This window comes from Arachis stenosperma, chromosome 6 (genome assembly GCF_014773155.1).
Source record: "Arachis stenosperma cultivar V10309 chromosome 6, arast.V10309.gnm1.PFL2, whole genome shotgun sequence".
NCBI classification, from domain to species: domain Eukaryota; kingdom Viridiplantae; phylum Streptophyta; class Magnoliopsida; order Fabales; family Fabaceae; genus Arachis; species Arachis stenosperma.
This window is the reverse complement of record NC_080382.1, coordinates 15,300,877-15,321,189: the sequence shown is the minus strand read 5'-3', so window position 1 is coordinate 15,321,189 and position 20,313 is coordinate 15,300,877. Positions and strand designations below refer to the sequence as shown.

At 35.3% G+C, this 20,313-nt stretch overlaps 2 protein-coding genes across 2 annotated transcripts; both read left to right on the top strand.

Moving 5' to 3' along the window:
• Positions 1–5,548: 5,548 nt before the first annotated feature.
• On the top strand, positions 5,549–10,811 carry LOC130932666 (transcription factor bHLH48-like). Its single transcript, XM_057862055.1, has 7 exons — positions 5,549–6,425; positions 6,544–6,672; positions 6,794–6,859; positions 9,057–9,125; positions 9,261–9,332; positions 9,862–10,069; positions 10,341–10,811. The coding sequence occupies exons 1-7, from the start codon at positions 5,919–5,921 to the stop codon at positions 10,376–10,378; spliced, it is 1,089 nt and encodes a 362-aa protein (XP_057718038.1). The 5' UTR covers positions 5,549–5,918; the 3' UTR covers positions 10,379–10,811.
• A 1,624-nt stretch (positions 10,812–12,435) lies between these two features.
• On the top strand, positions 12,436–15,656 carry LOC130933254 (uncharacterized). Its single transcript, XM_057862815.1, has 3 exons — positions 12,436–13,164; positions 13,942–14,273; positions 14,904–15,656. The coding sequence occupies exons 1-3, from the start codon at positions 12,587–12,589 to the stop codon at positions 15,410–15,412; spliced, it is 1,419 nt and encodes a 472-aa protein (XP_057718798.1). The 5' UTR covers positions 12,436–12,586; the 3' UTR covers positions 15,413–15,656.
• Positions 15,657–20,313: the final 4,657 nt, after the last annotated feature.

The following is a 20,313-nucleotide window of genomic DNA, read 5'->3' as shown; positions in this document are numbered from 1 at the left end:
AATCAAAATAATAAAAGCATAAAATCCTACAATAATATACAAATACGCTATAGAAATACAAATGATACTAATTGATCTAATTTGATTCTAATTATGCTCTTAACAAAGATAAACATGTTGAAGGCCATCTAAACAAGCATGTTAGTATTGTGTATTTTTTTTTTAATTTTTAGTTATCAAAATTAAATTTTTGCTATTTTTTTTTAAATTAATAGAAATATAAACAGTTAATATATATATTAGTATTATTTTTTAACTGTAGATGATAGACATTAAAATTTGAACATGAACATGAATTTCATCTATATTTACAATTTCAATGTAAAATTCGATCACTTGTTCTACAACAATTTCCATATGTACTTTGAATGTAACATGAACATGCTCGTTATTTTTAAATTAAAATACTTTATAACACAATTTTTTACTTTTATTGATAAATAGAAATCGATATTACATTGTTCTTATGTGATTTCTTCCCAATAAATTCATGTTCATTAAAATCAAACTTTTCAACTTAATCAACGGCAGTAATTATCATGTTTATATTGTAATTTGATCATTGTAATTAAAAGATGTATCATTATCTTTACGTTTAATTATTGTACTCGAATAAACAAAAACATTAATATGTTCAATTGCCATTTTGTGATAATTTTAAGAGAGAAAAAAAAAGATAAAGATTGAGAGATAAAAATGAAAAGAATGAAAAATAAAGGTATGTGATAAATTGCTATGCTACTTTGGTATTAATAGAGAAGTTTTAGAACGTTAATACTTCCATTTTCGTAAGTATCATGTCTGAAAATATATACCATTTTTATTGTTATGGACTTCAAAATAGAAGAAATTTTTTGCATATTTTCACTAGTTACAAAGACAAAAATTGCTTCTCATTTTCACTGCCAGCCTGCCAGGGGTTGTAAAAAAATAATTTTGTTTTTGTTGACAATAATAGCAAAATTGAGCAGATATTTTGCTATAGTTTTTGCTATTAATACCTGCGTAAAAATGTAACTAAGGTTGTGTTTGGTAACAGGATATGAGAATAAGATACAAAAGATAGAGAAATAAAAATTAGTGTTTTTATATTTTATTAATGAAAGTAATATGATTAAGTGTAATTTACTTAGATGTGATTAAAAAATAATTGAATACTATGTATAGTAAAAAATTGATATTATTGAAGGATAAAATTAAAATTTATTTTTATGTATCATTTTTGTTCCCAACGTTTTTGTCCTATTTAAATCCCTAACGTTTCAAAATCGTCTCAATTTTGTCCCCCCGTCAATTTTGTTAACGGATCCCTAACGGCAGGACAACATTGAGTCAGTTTTGAAACGTTAGGGACTTAAATAGGATGATTGAAACGTTAGGGACAACTTTGAGACTTACCCCAAACGTCAGAGACAAAACCAATACTTTACTCTATTTTATTTGGTGGTAAACTATAACAAATTATAAAAGTCCAGTTTATTTTCATTTAAAAAATTTGGAAAGAAAAATATAATAATAAAAAATATAATTATGAAATTTTAACAAGAACAATAAAAAAATAAAAAATAAGTTATGTTTCTTGTTACTATCTCCGTGTTCTTCCTGTTATGATGAATACAAAATACACTAATTTAATATTTTGGGAGGATCTAGAGAGTTTGGTTTAAGATATACCTTCGAGAGAAAAAAATTTTTTAGTAGGAGATTTAAATAGCCATGTTGGAAGAGAAATGACAGGGTGTGGAAATATTCATGGAAGCTGACCTTCTCATCACAAATATATGTTTTAAAAAGGGGAGACGAACATCTTATAACCTATAGGAGTGACATGACAAGCTCTCAAATCACTTCTTCTTATTGAGGAGAGTCGACCGAAAATTTTGTATTAATTGTAAAATTATTCCAGGAGAGAGTTTAACAACACAACATAGGATGATCGTCATGAATTTTTGTGTTGAGCAAAAGTTGAGAAAAATACATCATACGAAGAACCCAAGGACGAACTGGTGGCGGATGAGAGGTGAGGAACAAAGAAACTTTCTAAAAGGGGTAGGAGAAGAGGCAAAATGGGAAGGGGATGGAAGCGCGGAAGAGATGTGAAGGAAGACGGCAGAAGTTATTAGAAGAAGTCTAAAAGAAAGTTTTGGTGAATCTAGAGTGATGGAACCAAGAGACAATGAGTCTTGGTGGTGGAATGCGAATGTACAAGAAAAGATAAAGGTAAAAAAAGAGTGCTTTAAAGAGTGGTCTTTATACCGTAATGGAGATAATTGGAAAAAATATAAGGCGGCTAAAAATGAGACAAAAGTGGCTGTAAGTGAAGTAAGAACAAGAGCATATGAGGGGCTTTACCAGTCTCTAGGCACGAAGGAAGGAGAAAAAGGTATATATAGAATCGCAAAGAATCGTGAAAGAAGAACTTGAGATTTGGATCAGGTAAATGCATAAAGGATAAAGACAAAGAGGTTTTGACTCAAGATGAGAAGATCAATGAAAGGTGGAAGAGCTACTTCTACGAGTTATTTAATGAAGGACAGAAGACTCTTCCAAACCTTGGTCGATTATGCACGAGAGAAGAAGATCAAAACTTCGACTTCTATCGAAGGATTCAGGACTTCGAGGTAAAAGAGGTTTTAAATCGGATAAAAATGGCAAGGCAGTAAAACCTAATAATATTTCGATTAAATTTTGGAAGGGTCTTGGAAAAAAAGGCATTAGTTGGTTAACCAATCTTTTTAATAAGATTTTAAGGTAAAAAAAATGTCAGATGAGTGGAGAAATAACACTTTGGTACATATCTACAAGAATAAGGGGGATGTACAAAGTTATGAAAATTATAGATAGATCAAGCTCATGAGCCATACCATGAAGTTATGAAAAAATGTGATAAAATAGAGGTTGAGACAAGGGACACAAGTAACAGATAACTAATTTGATTTTATGCCAAGCAGATCTATCACTGAAGCTACATACTTGTTAAGGAGGATGATGAAAAGGTATCGTAGTAATAAAAAGGATTTACATATGGTGTTTATTGATTTGAAAAAAATGTACGATAGGGTGCCAATGGAGGTCTTATGGAAGGTTTTGGAAAGGAAGAGAGTAAGGATCGCATATATTCGTGCAATTAAAAGCATGTATGATGGGACTACAACTAGTGTGAAGACACAAGATGGTGTAACAGATGACTTTTCTATTGGTCTATGATTACACCAAGGATCATCCTTAAGTTCATACATTTTCACATTAAGTCTTGAAAGTACTCATAGAGCATATCCAAGAGGTTGTGCCATAGTGCATATTTTTGTCGATGATACCGTCTTTATAGAAGAGTTAAGGGAAGACTTAAATAAGAAGTTGGATTTATAGAGAGAAGCTCTAGAAGTGTATGGTCTACACATAAGCCCTAGCAAGACGGAATATATGGAATGTAAGTTCGACCGTCAAAGGAAAAATCCTGATACAGAAGTAAAGATTGGAGAAAACATCCAACGAAAAAGTAAAAGTTTTAAGTATCTTGGGTGTATCATACATGAAAATGGAGAGATTAAATAGGATGTAAATCATAGGATCCAAATAAGTTGGCTAAAATAGCGGAGTGCGTCTGGTTTTATATGTGACAAAAAATGTCTTTAAAGTTTAAAGGTAGATTCTATCGCACTGCTATCAGACAGGTTATATTTTATGGTACAAAGTGTTGGGCGACTAAAGGAGAGCACAAACATAAGTTAAATATGGTAGAGATGAAGATGTTGAGATGGATGAATGGTTATATGCGATTGGATAGAATAAGGAACAAAAATATATAAGAGAGAGTTGGAGTAACACCTGTTGTGAAAAAGATGGTAGAATCGTGTCTCAAGTAGTTTGGACATGTGAGAAAAAAACCAATAAAGTATCGAATCAGGAGAGTAATGAGATGAAAGATGGATAAGAGGTAAAAGACAGGGAAAGACTATCCATAAAGTAGTCAAACGAGATTTATATATAAACAATTTTTTTGTAGACATAATATATAATAGAGCTCAATAAAATCGTTTAATCCATGTAACCGACCTCACCTAGTAAGAGAAGAAGATTTTGTTGTTATTACATGGGAAAGTCTTGGGGCCAGCAATTTTTTAAAAAGTTGGCCAGTATTTAACCATTAAAAGAAAATTGAATGATCCCACACCATTGAATTTAATCTCACACCATTAAAAACACTATTAATGATCAATTGATGGTTACAAAACACAAAAGTTATTGCCTCTAACACTCCTCTTATTATATTTATAGAATTCTGTGCAAATATAATTCACATTATATTTTTTATAAGTCAACGTGCTCCAAAAAATACTATGCATCATAACACATCTATTGGTACATCATTCATGTGAAAATCATTTCACTGAATACTAATATATTTTTTTTCAATAAAAATAATAGAAAGATAAGATGAGAATCGAACATATAATTCAACACTAAAATAAAATATATAAAAATTTAACTAATTATGAGTTCAAATTTATATATTGAAGTTATTTGAATGTAATATATATATATATATTCTTGTATATGGGAGTACTTGTGTTAAGCCAATGAAATACACGATTAAAAGAGAAAATTCCACACATACGTAATACGCAACGTGCACATGTATTCTATGGACGCATTAACTGAAAATTACGATTAAGTACTGAATTTAAAACACACTTAAACTTTTGATTAGGCAAGTATTGGCATTAACTGTATCGTTCTCTTTTGCAAGTAATAAACAATTGAAAGAAGATTAGGCAAGCTCATAAACTTCTAGAATATATAATAATGGATGAATTTTTCGGACAACCTCTAATGGTAGCCTAAATATAGTAAAACTGCTATATAATTTCAATCACGTTTCTTATCAATATTAATATCATATCATTATCATTAGCCAAGCAAGACAAAATTACGATTTGCAAGGTTAAATAAAACAGTGAATGAAGATAAATAGATAATAAGAAAAGAAAAAGTGAATGAATAATAAAATCAACCAGCCAATACATATAGTCACAAAAAAAAACCAGCCAATACATATATAGTAATAAATAGTGCAATGAGCAACGGGCTTAGGCCCATTTCTCATCAAAACTCCGTAATTATTAAACGAGGACCAAAAAATAAAAACCACAAATAAACATACTTAACAGTCTAATTAATGTTGAGTTTACGGCATCATATTGTCCAAAAGTTACAAAAGTTTTTAATGCTACTAAAATATTTGTATTTGAAATTCTATTTATTCAAATTCGATCGTAATTTCATATTAAGTTTACATTTTTTAACATGATATAATTTCCGGACCGAAAAACTATGTTCTAATAGAAATAATAAGAAATTAAAGATAGAATATAATTGAAAAAAAAACGATATTCTAAGATCATGGTGGGACCCACTCTTGGCTGGTGGTCCACAAAATTTCCATTTTTCTTACCTCAACGGTATGCCCTAAACCGTACCCGTATGATTCAACAGTATAAATACTGTATTTAGTGGGGATTGTAGAGAGTAGCGTAGCCGTACCGTAGCAACGTTGCTTTCGCTGTACTTCAAATGGCTGAGAAGCAATCTCAGAGACAGAAGAATCACAGAAACACAGAGAAACAAACAGAGAGAGAGAAAAGAAAGGAAGAGAAAAGAAGGGAGATAGAGAGAGAGATTGACCGCCATTGAAGCACCTCTTACAATAATCACATAACAAACTCAACAAAAACTTTTCCATGAACACATTCCCCAATACTCATTCCCATTTTTTTCAATTCCCCCATTTCCTTAACTGAATGCTTAGCTTCAAAGCCATCACGCCTCAAAACTCGTCAAATTAGTCAACTCTGAACGTCCATTTGACATAGAATTCGACGCTTTTTACAGTGTTTTGATTCGGTTTTCTTAGCTCAATGGAGCAAGCCACAGGAGTGCTGCGTGGATCCACTCACGACGACGTCGTATTAGAGTCAATTCAATTCAACGAAGAAATCCGGGGAATCATGGCGCCCGCGCCCGCGCCGGAAAACGCCAGCTCATTCACCGCGCTGCTCGAGCTACCGCCGACGCAGGCCGTTGAGCTCCTCCATTCTCCTGATTGCCCGGCCGCCGCTCGGGAACCGCCGTGCCATGTTAGCACCAACCAAAAACCCTACCTTCTTTGCTCCTACGGCGGCAATTTGACCTTCCCTTCCAACGCCGCGCTGATAGAACGCGCCGCCAAGTTCTCCGTCTTCGCTGGCGAGAACTCGCCGCCGGAGGATGTGGCGCGCCTGGCTCCAGTAGCTGTATCCGGCGTGGTGAAGAATGAGCCGCAGGAAACCGACTCGAACCCCAGCTCCACGCAGGGTTGCGTTTCGGATCCCGCTGTTGATACCAAGAATCAGAAGACCGCGAAGAGGAAGGAGCGAGAGAAGAAGGTAACGCTAATTTCCCCCCAATTTTGCAGCCACTTCGAAGATTAGGATTCTGTTTCTGCGTTCTTGCAAAATTCGGTGCTTAAAGCATGAAGTAACCGCTGTTTATGTGAACTCACAGGGTAAGGGCTCGTCGAAGAAGAGCAAGAGCGTCGCCGATGAGTGTTCCGGCGACGGTGAAAAGCTTCCATATGTTCACGTTCGAGTTCGTCGAGGTCAAGCCACGGATAGCCATAGCTTAGCAGAAAGGGTAACCTCTTAATTTAGAATTAACCACCACTTAATTTAATAATTTAATTAATTACGATCACTTTCATATTTATAGTATAAAGTTTTTCGAATTGATTTTGCTTTTTGTTTTTGTGTTGTAGGCAAGGAGAGAGAAGATAAACGCTCGGATGAAGCTTTTGCAGGAGCTGGTCCCCGGTTGCAACAAGGTCGGTTTTCCGTTTCTTGTGGTCGTAATCTGAAATATATAACAAATCCTCACTTACGAGGATTAATTAATTGTGCTTTATTCGTTTTTTCAGGATTATGCCATCATTTTCTATCTAATTTGTCTCCCAGAAAGTGTTATTATGTTCTCTAGGTTACGGGGTTTAAAACTTTAAATAACGGTTTTTGTCATTGTCACCTTTTCAACCAAGAAAATAAAGTTATTGCTTTTACTTCAAGAAAAGTGTCCACTGGCACCGAGTGTCAAACATGGCATTTGTGTAATTTCATTCTTTCTTTGGTTTTTGGTTTTTGGGAGGTTCCTTTCTGTTTACAAATCTTTTCAGAGGTTAGTTTTGTCATTTCGGATTTTCAACTCTTGGCCTTTCTCGAGATTCCAAATCTTGACCATCTATTTTCAATTTTATTATTAAATGGTTTCGGGTAAGTGCATAGAGTTCAATATAGGGCTAAATTTTTGTGAAAAAAGAATACTCCAAGGAATTTTAATTATAAATTATTTAGAATATATTAGAAAACTAAAATTTTAAAATATGTAAAAGTAAAAACAATTAGCATGAAGAATATTAAAATTCATAAAGATATGCTTAATTCTTGTATTTTTTTTTGGAGATAATATTCGGTGTTTTTAATAGGACAAAAAAGCCTATACGTCATGGATCGTACATGACAATTAACGCAATCCCCTCTTTTCCCTTTCTTCGGCCTTGTGGGCTTTTATTAAGAGACGGAATGGCGGGCGGTTGGGGCGGAGTAGGAGTGGCCGAGTGGGAGTGGGGAAGATGAGGTGGGTAGGGTTCTACATGCTACTTGAACTATTCGACGGCCATGGGTCCCCTTGGCAAGTGAACTATTTAATCTAATATTATGACGGTGATGGTACCGTCATGTCTGCGAGTTCGGTATCCATCATTTATGGGATGACGAAAATGGGGTAAGCAAATACCAGAGAATGCATAATTTTGGACTGCATATACCAAACTACAAACCTAACTAGCTTGGGACAATTTCAACGTGTTATCAAGTCGCACCTATATAAGATAAAAGGGTAATGTAATGTATCGGTTAGGTGAGGGATAAGATGGGCATTGATATACAAATACAGTTAACTTATTATCATCAAATATAATTTATTTTACATGATAATCAGAGACATTGCTAACGAAATCGCAGCTAAGTGATATTAAAACATATAATGAAGTAAGTACTAACAAAAAATAAGAAAGAAAAATATTTTATGCAACTATAACAGTGTAATAAAATCAACAAAGTGGGAGTATTTTGGAGTATATTCATGCTCTATTGGTGTCTTTAATCGGAATGAAGTATGGTTTATGGTTCGAACCTCTTATATTGGTCATTGAGTCATAATTGAACCCATGAATAACGGTTTATAATCTTCCAAAGTTTGTAACACCTCATCATTTAACAGTCTTATTTCTTTTGTTTGTTTAGTGAACAGGATGGCACTAGTTTTAATCTTAAATTCTCCTTAGATTTTATTCAAAGCCGCACTTTCACTTTGGCATATACCAATTTCGAAATTTGGAGGATTATTTTAAATAGAATTTTATAGGCAGTGATTAGCTCATTCAGTTGAACATTTTCACTGCAAGTTCAGTTATATGAGTTCGACACTCATGTTAGTCATTCACTTTGGGGTCAAAGGAGATCTACGTGTAAACAGTTTCATTGTAGACATGATACATGATAGATTACAATGACTTTGTTTGATCCATGTAACTGACTCCACCTAGGGGGATAAGGCTTTGTTGGTGTTCTTGTTGTTGATTTTAAATAGATTTTTCAATAATAATGTTGCAAAAGATAAAAGATTGATGGGCTTTTGCATCAATCCCTTGAAATTTGCCACCCATATTCTGATGTTATTGAAATGCTAGTTGAATTAATATAAGTCTATATATGTTTGTCTTTCTGAAACGGGGAAGAAAATCTGCTTGCAGATTTCCCCTAACATGTATTTATCTTCCTGTAGCCAATTTATTTATGATGTTCCATCACATTAGCACACAGGCTTGTTCCATAAATGATACTGTCTTTGTATGATGGAGAAGCCTGAATTATGCGGGAACTCTTTGGTTTTGCAGTGTGTTCATATTGTGTTAAATTTTCACAAAATACCTCAGATAGCTGACGCGACAAATATTTTCTGTGCAGATATCAGGAACGGCCTTGGTTCTGGATGAAATTATCAACCACGTGCAATCTCTACAGCGTCAAGTGGAGGTCAGATTGTCACATTGCAGACATTTTATGTAAAATTTTAACTATATTTAGGCTAAAGTTAAGTTTATGCAAGATTAAGAACCTTTCTATTGGGAGACGGAACAGTTTTCTCATTGATTTTCTTTCTGATTACAGTTCTTATCAATGAAATTAGCAGCCGTTAATCCAAGAATTGATTTCAGCCTAGATAGCTTGCTGGCTACTGATGTAAGTGCTATAAACTAATCTTACTCCTGAATATATCCGTTTTCAATAAATAGGAAGTAATTTATCTACTTATTTTAGCTTGGGGAGTAGTCTAAAGATGCTTGATATCTTTGGCTTAGCTCATTAACTACATACACTTAAGGGGTAATATATGGCTCTAGAGCACCTTATGTGCTGACGAGGTGATGCTATTGGTGCCATTGGCAGTTTATTCATTATTAATTGAAATGTGATTGATTAAAATGTTAGTATTGTGAGTTGTCCTATGTTAACTGGGTTTCATCATATCTCGAAAGATGGTAGTCAGTTGGTGTGACTTCTGTGACATTCTGCTGGATGCCATGTCGCTATGCCAGAACAACTAAGAAAAAGCGAAACCCTTGCACAAAGCAACCTTGTTAGTGGCAGGGGCAGTATAGCCAATAAATTATATGATTGCCCTTCAGTTTCCATACATCATTAGGCTGACCTGGTGGTTACTGGAATTGAAATGAGTGTTTGCTGATAAAATCTCCTTTGCAACTTACAGGGGTCATCTGTAATGGACAGCAACTTAACTAGCATGGCTTCACCTGTTATGTGGCCAGAAAACTTAGCCAATGGTAACAGACAGCATTTTCAACAACAGTGGCAATTTGATGCATTCCACCAACCACTTTGGGGGAGGGAAGAAGCCAACCATAATTTCATGACTCCAGAACACTCACTTCTGAGTTATGACTCGTCTGCTAATTCAGGTAGATCACACAACCTAACTGCAATTTTACTTGTTTCCTCCCGAAGGAAACAACTTAATTGGAACTGTTTATTTATTCTTATTGTAAATTTTGATGACTAAAATCGCGAAGGAATCTAGGAAGGAATAGGATGATCGTAAATTAATCTGGCATTCCAGATTTCCAGGATATATTTTATAACATGAATTACAAAAGAAGAAAGATATTTTAAGTTTTGGTTCTTTATGTAACGATTTATAATATTTTATTTTCAATTTAAATTGTGATGCAGCATCTCTGCAGTCAAATCAATTGAAGATGGAGCTCTGAGAACGTACAGAAGTTGTGGCACCGTTAGCTATTATTAGCCTAGTAGTGTATATATCAAATATAGTGTTAGCAGTTAGCAGTGATTTGAGCGGTTCAACATTCAGCAAGGTTTCCATGTCTTCTATTTATCAGAGGCAGTTAGAAACCAGAATTTTCGTCTGCCAGAAAGGAAGAAGAATTGGTGTGCTATTCCTTAATATAATTTCTATTACTATCTATATATTCTATACTAACTACAGGGGTCATTCAGTCTATATCAATTGATTGATTGATTCAGATTGTAAAATCATAGAACGGACTATTAGTAATTACTGAACTTTAATAGGAGTGAGTTGCTTTGTTTCATTTAATGCTGCTAAGATGATTGGCTCTTTGTTAGAATTTTGTTGACAAATCTACTCTAATTTTGAACTACTTGTGGTGATTTTTTTTTCTCCAACGTCTTTAAACTTTTCTCATGTTGATCATAATGCCATATGTCTTGGGTTTAAGTTTTTTTTTTATTATTATTTGATTTGCTGATCCCAGCTGCAACAGGGAGGTTTGTCTATAATGTTCGCGTTGTACTTGGATTCCCTTGATTTTGCTGAGGTTTTCATTTCTTTATTTGTTGTAATGATCCGACATTTTAATTGCTAAATAGATGGAGTAACGTTAAATTTCGATGATGTTACATGTATAACTATTTTTATAATTAAATTCAATCTAGTTAGTATAAATCCAGGAAAAAAACGTGTATATACATTATCACTCTTTTTTCTATGTACTTTGAGTTTTTTGTTGATGACAGAAATTTATTGATATAACAGAAATTTTTGTATATAGTGTAAAAGAAGGAGAAATCGTGTAAAAAAAAGGAGAAATTTCTTTATTAACAACTATACTTTTGTATATATTAAAAAGTGTTTGTTATATGAAAAGTATTCCTGTTTGGAATTTAATTTAAGAACAAACATGACGAGAAGATATAACCCTCTCGCAATAGAAAAATTCTTAAATGCTCCATTAGAACTCCTCAAAATGTTCTATTCTTCCTTTGCTCTCATCACGGCCACGCATACTGCCATTGATGACTAAAAGATAGTCCAAATATGGCATGCAGATTCCTAATGTACTTACTTGTCGCTCGCTTGTTTCTTCATTTTTCATTCACCCACACGCTGGTAGAGAGGGGAAGTGACCTTAAAGTCTTAAACCACTTCCGGTTCCAGTCCTTGCTTGCTTCTTTTGTATGGTAAGTCTTACATATTGGTCGTGTTGTGCGGTGGTCCATCAATTATCACCCGTAGCAAGCCTTCATCCATAAGCATAAGCATGAGGAGAGCATTGTGGGAATGGATCCTCTTATTTTTTTTTAATTAAGAAAATAAAATATAATTTTTAATTTATTAATTTTTTTATATATTTTTTTTGTTTTATTTATAAAAATAATAATAAAAAATTATATTTTATACTTTCAAATAAAAAAAATGGAGAGAAATACGCTCATTTTTTTTGGTTATTGAAGGCATGTATGTGATGTGTCAGCATTATGGGGTATAGTGGTGCTAAATCAAGATGTGAGACTGTCTTTTTTAACTTGTGCTATAAATAAGTTGGATCATACAAGTTGTTTTGGAAAAAAAATATCATACTTAAATCGAATGGTCTGATTTGTAAAAAAAAGAAATTTTAAATTTTAAAAGAAATAAATCGGACTGTCCGTTTTATATAAAAAGATTTTTTTTAACAAAATAAAAATCGGACCTTCCAATTTTTCTAATAACACTTGCACTGTTCGATTTGTAATTCTCTGATATCATACGCCTGTAAAGCATGCTGCTTCTCCATATAGCTGTCCTACACCATTACTTTATCCATAATAAAATTAAAAAGCGGTTTTATGCATGCATAATTCTCAATAATTACTCGTTTCCAAATATTAAATATTGAATGAGGAAACCAATTGTTCCATAACTTGTATTATATTTGACAATTGACAACTGACATTTTGAGTCGCTTGTGCCCCTTTATTCCTCCGGGGAGCAATTAACTAAATATCAGTAGAAAACTTTTTTGGTGATGAGTAAAACTACGTGAAAAATAAAGAATTTTATTAAATTTAAAACATTTTTAATGAATTTTTTTCTTTGTTAAAAGAATACTTGAGCTTTTGCAGTAGCAATACTGTTGAGGTCAGTCGACTGAAAAGAGCCCATACGCCCAGAAATGGCGAAGACACCAATCTTCTCCCTCTTCGAGACCATCTCAATTCTCCTCGTCATCCAATCACCTCTTGCCACGTCACACCCTCTAAACCCCCTCCCAATCATCCTCTCCGTCACTGACTTTGGAGCCTCCGGCGACGGCCTCAACTACGACACCACAGCCATTCAGTCCACCATCGACGCCTGCCCCGATGGACGCCCCTGTCGTGTCACCTTCCCTGCGCCGGGAAAGTACCTGACTGCCACCGTGTTCCTGAAGTCCGGCGTAGTGCTGAACGTGGAGGCCGGCGCCACCGTGCTTGGAGGAACTAGGCTGGAGGACTACCCGGAGGACTCGTCGCGGTGGTACGTGATATTGGCGGAGAACGCATCGAACGTGGGGATCGAAGGCGGCGGAGCGGTGGACGGACAGGCGGGGAAATTCGTGGTGAGGGAGGATCCGAGGAAGAACGTAATGGTGAGCTGGAACCAGACAGGAGCGTGCTCCGGCGACGAGTGCCGGCCTCGGTTGATCGGTTTTGTTGATTGCAACCACGTTAGGGTTTCCAACATTTCCCTCAACCACCCTGCTTATTGGTGGTGCGTATTTCTGCTATTGTTTACTGTTTATGAACAAAATCCATGGATTAGAGGAACTTTTTGATAATTTTGTTAGGGAAAAAAAATTTAGTAAGTGTCTTGCATAGAGAATTGGTAGGTTTTGTGCAAAACTGATCATATCTAAATAAAAAATATTATTCTTACACCAAAATCAGTTACAATTCACTGAAAGTAACTACCAATATATTTATATACTATCAATATATTTATATATTTATGTATATGTACATATGTAGTTTAATTTATTTTTAATAAGTATTTGTATTCTAACATATAATTTATACTGGTAACTCAGTTTGATAGTTGATTTTTGTATACATGTATTATAATCATATCTAAATTTATTAATTTTTGCACAGGAATAAAAATAATAGATTTATTTTATTATTAAGAACTCCAACTTTTATCCTAAAATACTTTGCAATCCCTAAATTTACTTGGAAAATGGAACTTTGATTGGGTGGGGACTGGGGTTGAGGTAGTAAGTTTGATTGTAGATATGGCCTCTCAGTGAGTCTCCACCACGGACAACACCCCTACATTCCCATTTACTCATTCAACTTTGACTTTAAATTTAGGTGATTACTTACATAAGTTTGACATATTTGACTAAAGTTAATATAATATGTATCAGTATCTTAATAATCATCTTCATGTGAAGATATTTTTATTATGCGAGTAGTGACCTTAAATTTCTTTAAAAAAGTACAATCCATGCCACTGCCATGGCCTAAAAAGTTTATTCTAAAACTGCAGCTTGCACATGGTACGAAGTAACAACATAAGAATTGAAGATGTTGGAATTTACGGAGACTTCAATATTCCAAACAACGATGGCATTGACATAGATGACTCAAACAACACAATAATCAATAGATGCCACATTGATACAGGAGATGATGCAATATGTCCAAAGTCTTCCACTAGCCCCGTTTACAACCTCACTGCCACCAATTCTTGGATTCGAACCAAATCCTCTGCAATCAAACTTGGAAGTGCTAGTTGGTTTGATTTCAAGCACTTTGTCTTTGATAACATCACTATTGTAGATTCTCATAGAGGACTTGCCTTCCAGATTCGTGATGGAGGTGACAACAATAACTGGTTTCTTCTTTCCTCTCGATTGGACAAACTGCATCACTGTTATTATTACTTTTTTTAGTGAATTTTTTCTTCTCTTCATTTCAATATGTTGAATGCAACACAAGTATTACAAACACATACAGATATCATTTTGAGTGTTCCAGTGCAAATCATTACATGATTAGTTCATGCCCAAATATAATATGAGAGATATGTTGGGCATTTAACAACTAACAAAACCTCTGTCGAATCTTCATGACAGAGGTCGATTTAATTGAAGAACAGAGTGATGACATATCCTTGTAATCATTCTTCTTATAATCTTGTTAGTTCCTAAACATGGTAAAAGTCAAATGCATTTATTATATTGAAATTATAAAAACACTCGGATGTTTCCTTGTTTTGAAATTAGAAGGATGTTTAGGATGATGATTTGGGAGGATAAACATCTCTTTGGGCTTCTAAATTTGTAATTGAACATTTTAGTAGCTCAAATAAGCTTGCCTTAGTAAGCTTAAAGTTTCATAGAGCCTGATTAAGATGATTATTCTTATTATCTTAGCTTGTGATAATAATAAGACCTTGGTACCGTACCTTGTAACGGGGTCTAAAGTTCTTTGAATTGGCTAATGCAGGAAATGTAAGCGACATTGTATTCTCAAACATAAACATCAGCACAAGATACTATGATCCATTATGGTGGGGGAGAGCAGAACCTATCTATGTCACTACTTGTCCTCGTAATGCAACCTCAAATGAGGGTTCAATCTCAAACATACTCTTCATTAACATCACTGCAAATGCTGAAAATGGCATCTTTCTATCCGGGTCAAAGAGAGGGTTGTTAAGGAATTTGAGATTCATCAACATGAATGTCACCTATAGAAGGTTCACAAGTTATGAAGGTGGGTTGTGGGACTATAGGCCAGGGTGCCAAGAATTAGTGAAACACAACACTGCTGGAATGATGATGGAGCACATTGATGGTCTTGAGGTTAATAATGTAGAAATGAGATGGTCAAATGAACAAGAAAAACTTGATCAGTGGAATAATCCTTTGGTGTTTAGGCCTTCTACTGTGAATAATGCCAGTTTTATTAATTTTAATTCTGGTTTCTACACAAATAGCAAAGCAAGTTCATGATTTTTAGGGTCTTCAAAAGGATAAAGATCCAAAGCAAATTGCAGATTTGGTTTGAGGAGCATTTGTTGCAAATTGAGGACATGTAACGTTCAGAAATTTCTGATTGAAAGGCAATGATGTATAATTTTTCTGTCCATATATATCAATGTTATTTTATTTTCTTTCTCTCCACTACAGAATTATAGACTTTTCTTCTTATTTGGCATTTACTCTACCTTCACCAACCGGTGCTATATACCTCACTCCTAGAACACTTTAATTCTTAATGTTTTATGGTTTGCATTTGCAATGCAAAATCAGATCATTACTTTCTAAAACTAGTATATAATTTCAATTCTATCTGGATTAATCTTCATTAGACCATTACTTTCTAAAACTAGTATATAATTTCAATTCTGTCTGGATTTTACTTCATATATTAAGTGTTAAACTTTTGTTTTTTAGTATATAATTTCAATTCTATCTGGATTAATCTTCATTAGACCATTACTTTCTAAAACTAGTATATAATTTCAATTCTGTCTGGATTTTACTTCATATATTATTAAGTGTTAAACTTTTTGTTTTTTTTTTTTTTCGTCTTGGAAGTGTTAAACTTTAGTATTAAGTTTTTATTTGTAATATATATATATATATATATATATATATATATATATATATATATATATATATATATATATATATAAAATACTGTACACCCAACAACGGATCAAAAAAGAAATAAGTGCCCAAAGCCCAGATCCATGTCCTTCAATCATCAACAGTGGACCGGTTTGGCATGTCAAAGGTTAGTCTGATATGACCAAAAAAAAAAAAAAGGTTAGTCTGAGTTCCTAAGTAATCATTGATTTGGTTCATTCACTACTCACTAGTTTAGTTTTATATGATTTGTATAAATAAAATAAATAAATAAAATAAATGAGTATCCAAACACGTCTTAAGCACATGTTTATGCCTAACCATCTACCAACACAAAAATTGCGATTTGCGATCTCCATTGTGTTCTATGGTCTTTGTATCAACGATAATGTATATATGATGATTTCTAATCAACTTTTTCATAAATAAAAAGTAAGTTATTCTCTATGACTTATAGATAATTATTAAAAGAATTTAATTGTGTTATTATAATTAACGCTAGCTATTTATTTAACTTGAGTTTTGAAAATTAAATTATTTAATTATGATAAAATTATTTTTGCAAATTACAAGAGTTTTCATATAAGCCTTAATTTGTCATTTTTTCCCTTCTGAAACCACCCAATTTATCAATAAGTTTCAAAAATAAAAAAAAAAGTATAAAATGAACATATCAAAATCAAGTTGGATTGATCTAATGGTTAGCTCATTAGTCTGTTTAAGCAAGTGTTGAAAGTTCAAATTCCGCTTTGTGCATGCAGTAACTTATTGACCAATGACAAACTCTTAAATAGAGTTCAATACCGCAACAGATTAGTCCAAAAAAAATCAACATATCAAAGGAAAAATTCAAAAGTAAAAACACAGAACAAAAAAATAAATATAATTTATCAAAAATTTAATTGTAACTTATTCAACATTCTATTGAAGTAGAACCAGAAAATCTCTCCACCAAATTCAAATAACATGTAATCGTTTTCTTGTCATGTATCACAACACTACACAATAATTTTTTCCGTGAATAACACGAACTGTATGATGTTCATCTTAAACATTTAATCTAATATTTGTGGCTAGAATTAATTAATAAATCCAGTGGGTTAAAAAAATAGTAAAATCTGATCATTGAGACGTATTTAAATCTCTTTTAATTTATTTACCTTGATTGAATAATTTAATTTTTAAAATTAAATTTGAATAAATAATTAATATTAATCATGATGGTATAATTGAATTCTTTTAATAAATATTAAATTATAATTTTTTTTATGAAAGTATTAACTAAAAATCACCCGTATTATATACCTGTCGGCGGCACTACATATTCTTATTGCATTTTCCATATAAGGTTCTGTTACGATGGGTAACCGGAGATTAGTCCAATGGATGGCGTTCGGCGGCCCAAGTGTATGATGGAGGAGGACTCCGTGTGGGTCCGCAACTCGGGAGGCTCCGTCCGACTTGTGCTCGCGTGTGAATGGGGGGTGGTACCTGCAAAGACACTCCGATGCCTAAGTTAGCAAGGGTGTGAGCAGGTCTTAGAGAGTATTGGACTTAGGAATACCTGAGGCGTGTCAGTGTACTTATAGTGGTGAGCCAATAACCACCGTTGGAGTAGTGCCGTATCTTTAGGATAATAACCGTCCCATTATCTTAGGGAGGTTAAGATATGGCTTTATGAAGTGGTTGGAGAGATTTCAGGGGCGGTTACTCATTTGAATGAGTATTTATCTGCCAGCTAATCTCGCAACCGACTTCTTCATACCAAGTCGGGGTTAACACCGACCTCTTGGATGGAGGTGGGTGCTTCGATAGGCTTAACCTAGTGGATCAGGCCTTTCGATTGGTCCTGGGCCCTTAACATTGGGCCAGGGTATGAACAGTGCCCCTACTTGAGCCCAAATCTTTTAAAGTTTGGGTTCAAGTATTTAACTCGGGTTCGTAGTCGACTTGTTTGAAAGAACACGGATCTTGGAAACCGACGTGATTTTCGCAACTTTTGGTTTCTGACAGTTACGTCAATTCAAGCGTCGTGTCCGTTGAGGGATTATTTAGGGATTTGAGGGCTTTGGTAACGGTGCAGTCTCATTAATGACTGCCTCGTTTTTACCATTATGCCCCTTAGCCTTTTTATAAATACTTTCCCTCTCTTTCCATTTTCCGTTTCTGTAATCTTTCAAACTTTCTCCTTATCTTGTTCGTACTGTATCCTGTGTTCGAAGACTTCCGTTCTTCTCCAACCTCCATTTTCGGATAAAGGTTAGTTTTGTTTTATTCATGCCATGCTTTATGTTTGCATGTTTCGCGAGTAGATAGGTTGACCTGTAGATTCTAGTTTCGAATCTCTCTTCTTTAGTGGCCGTAATTTTTGATTTTCTTTCTTTTTCCTTTTTGTAGGTTTTCTGCCACTTTCTTCTTTATAAAAAATGGCCTCTGTAGACATTCTTTTCTCAGTGGGTTGACGATACGGTCCTTGGGGAGGAACCGTTGGTTGACGCTGAGTTTATCACCCACCTTCGTACCCACCATAGGCTCTGTACTTCGGACGAGAACGAGCCCAAATATGAACTGATAATCCGGGTCTTGAAGACCGGGTCTGTTTTGGAAGGGCTAATGAGGCGGCCCCTTTTTTCTTCATGTATGAATGTATGATCACCCGTTTGGGTGTTTTCCTTCCTTTCTCTGATTTCGAGATATCCGTCTTGCACCACTGTAAGGTTGCCCCTACTCAGCTCCACCCCAATTCATGGGGTTTTTTGAAGATTTACCAGTTTATAAGCCACGCTTTGGACTTTCCGACTTCCTTGAGAATTCTTCTATCTTTTCCATATGACTAAGCCCTTCAGTGGGCTAAACAACAAGCAACAATGGGTGTCCTTCCGAGCCATTCAAGGTCGGAGGATTTTCACCCTTTTTGACGAGTCCTTCCACGATTTCAAAAACTTCTTCTTCAAGGTTCAAGCTGTAGAGGGTCACCACCCCTTTTTCTGGACGAGCATTCCTCCCCTCGCTTTCCCCTTTACTGGCTGCCGGCCACTCCTTGCGAAAAGATTGGTCTAGATGACCTAGATGAAGTGGAGGCAGCCATTGTTGGGTTTTTTCCGAGAAACATGGGGAGGGCCCCATACTTGGACACGAGAAAAATCCTTCAGGGGACGTCGGTCTTTGTTCAATCTTGCATAGGTAGTGCATGCATTTCTTGTTCCCGAGTTGTATTTTTCCGACTTGCATTTTACCGACTTGAGCATTTTATCGACTTGCATTTTACCGACTTGGTTGTTACTTTGTAGATATGGCAAAGAAAAATGCTCAAGAGTCCTACCAGCGGGTACAGGAAGCCAAGGCGAAGTCCCGGGCTAGGTCCGGAGGTAAGGTGGTCGTCTCTCCTCCTCCTCCTCCTCCTCCTCCTAGGAACGTGGGTACTCCATCTCAACCTATTGTTATTTCCTCCTCCTCAAATTTGACTCGACCACTCCCTTCTGCCCAACCGTTCTCCGAGCCAGAGAGTAAGAAGCGCAAGACTTCAGAGTCTGGCCCTTCTTGGGAAGGTGGTGTTAGGGCGGAGGCTCTTGCCTTCGTCTGAAAGAACATCTATCCACTTATTAATATGGATGATGTTTCTGTTCGGAAGCACCTTGCCACTCTGGCCGAAGAAAGTTTTAGGGCGGCGGGAGTTTGTGGCAAACTTCTGGACATATTTGAGAAGACTCCCCTCAGCTCCTTGGGTACTTCCCCAAAGGTCGAGGAGCTGGAGGAGAGACTTCTTATGTTTGAAAAACATCAGAAGGAGTTAAAGGAGGAGAGGGATAAGTTGAGGAAGGAGAGAGACGACCTCCGGAAGAAGGAGAGCGAGCTGCGAGCCCAATGTACTATGGAGGTGAATTTAAGGAAGGCAGCCAGGAGAGTTACCAAAGCCTATTTAAAGATATGGTGGAGGTGAAGAAGGATTTGCTGAACTCTCGGAATGCTTATGCTGACTTGGAGGACTCTATCGCCGATGGCGCCGAGGAGTCTTGGAGAATTTTCCTAGAGCAGGTCAGGGTTATAGCCCCCGACTTGGATCTTCTCCATTACATCCTGACAAAGTGGTGATTGATGGCGTCATTGTTGATCCTCCTGCTCCCGAGGTCCTTTCCGAGTCAGACCTAAAGACTCGGGGGCAGAGGATTATAGAGTCTCCTCCTCATTCTAAAGATGCACCGAGTTCTTCAGCTCCTGCTCCGACTTCTTCTTTTGGCTCCTCCTTCCAGCCCTGGTGATGT

Coding starts and splice junctions, on each gene's coding strand:
- LOC130932666 (XM_057862055.1), top strand. CDS start 5,919: ATGGAGCAAGCCACAGGAGTGCTGCGTGGATCCACTCACGACGACGTC. Junction 6,426..6,543: donor GGAAGGAGCGAGAGAAGAAG/GTAACGCTAATT, acceptor GTGAACTCACAG/GGTAAGGGCTCGTCGAAGAA. Junction 6,860..9,056: donor TGGTCCCCGGTTGCAACAAG/GTCGGTTTTCCG, acceptor TTTTCTGTGCAG/ATATCAGGAACGGCCTTGGT.
- LOC130933254 (XM_057862815.1), top strand. CDS start 12,587: ATGGCGAAGACACCAATCTTCTCCCTCTTCGAGACCATCTCAATTCTC. Junction 13,165..13,941: donor AACCACCCTGCTTATTGGTG/GTGCGTATTTCT, acceptor CTAAAACTGCAG/CTTGCACATGGTACGAAGTA. Junction 14,274..14,903: donor CTTCCAGATTCGTGATGGAG/GTGACAACAATA, acceptor TGGCTAATGCAG/GAAATGTAAGCGACATTGTA.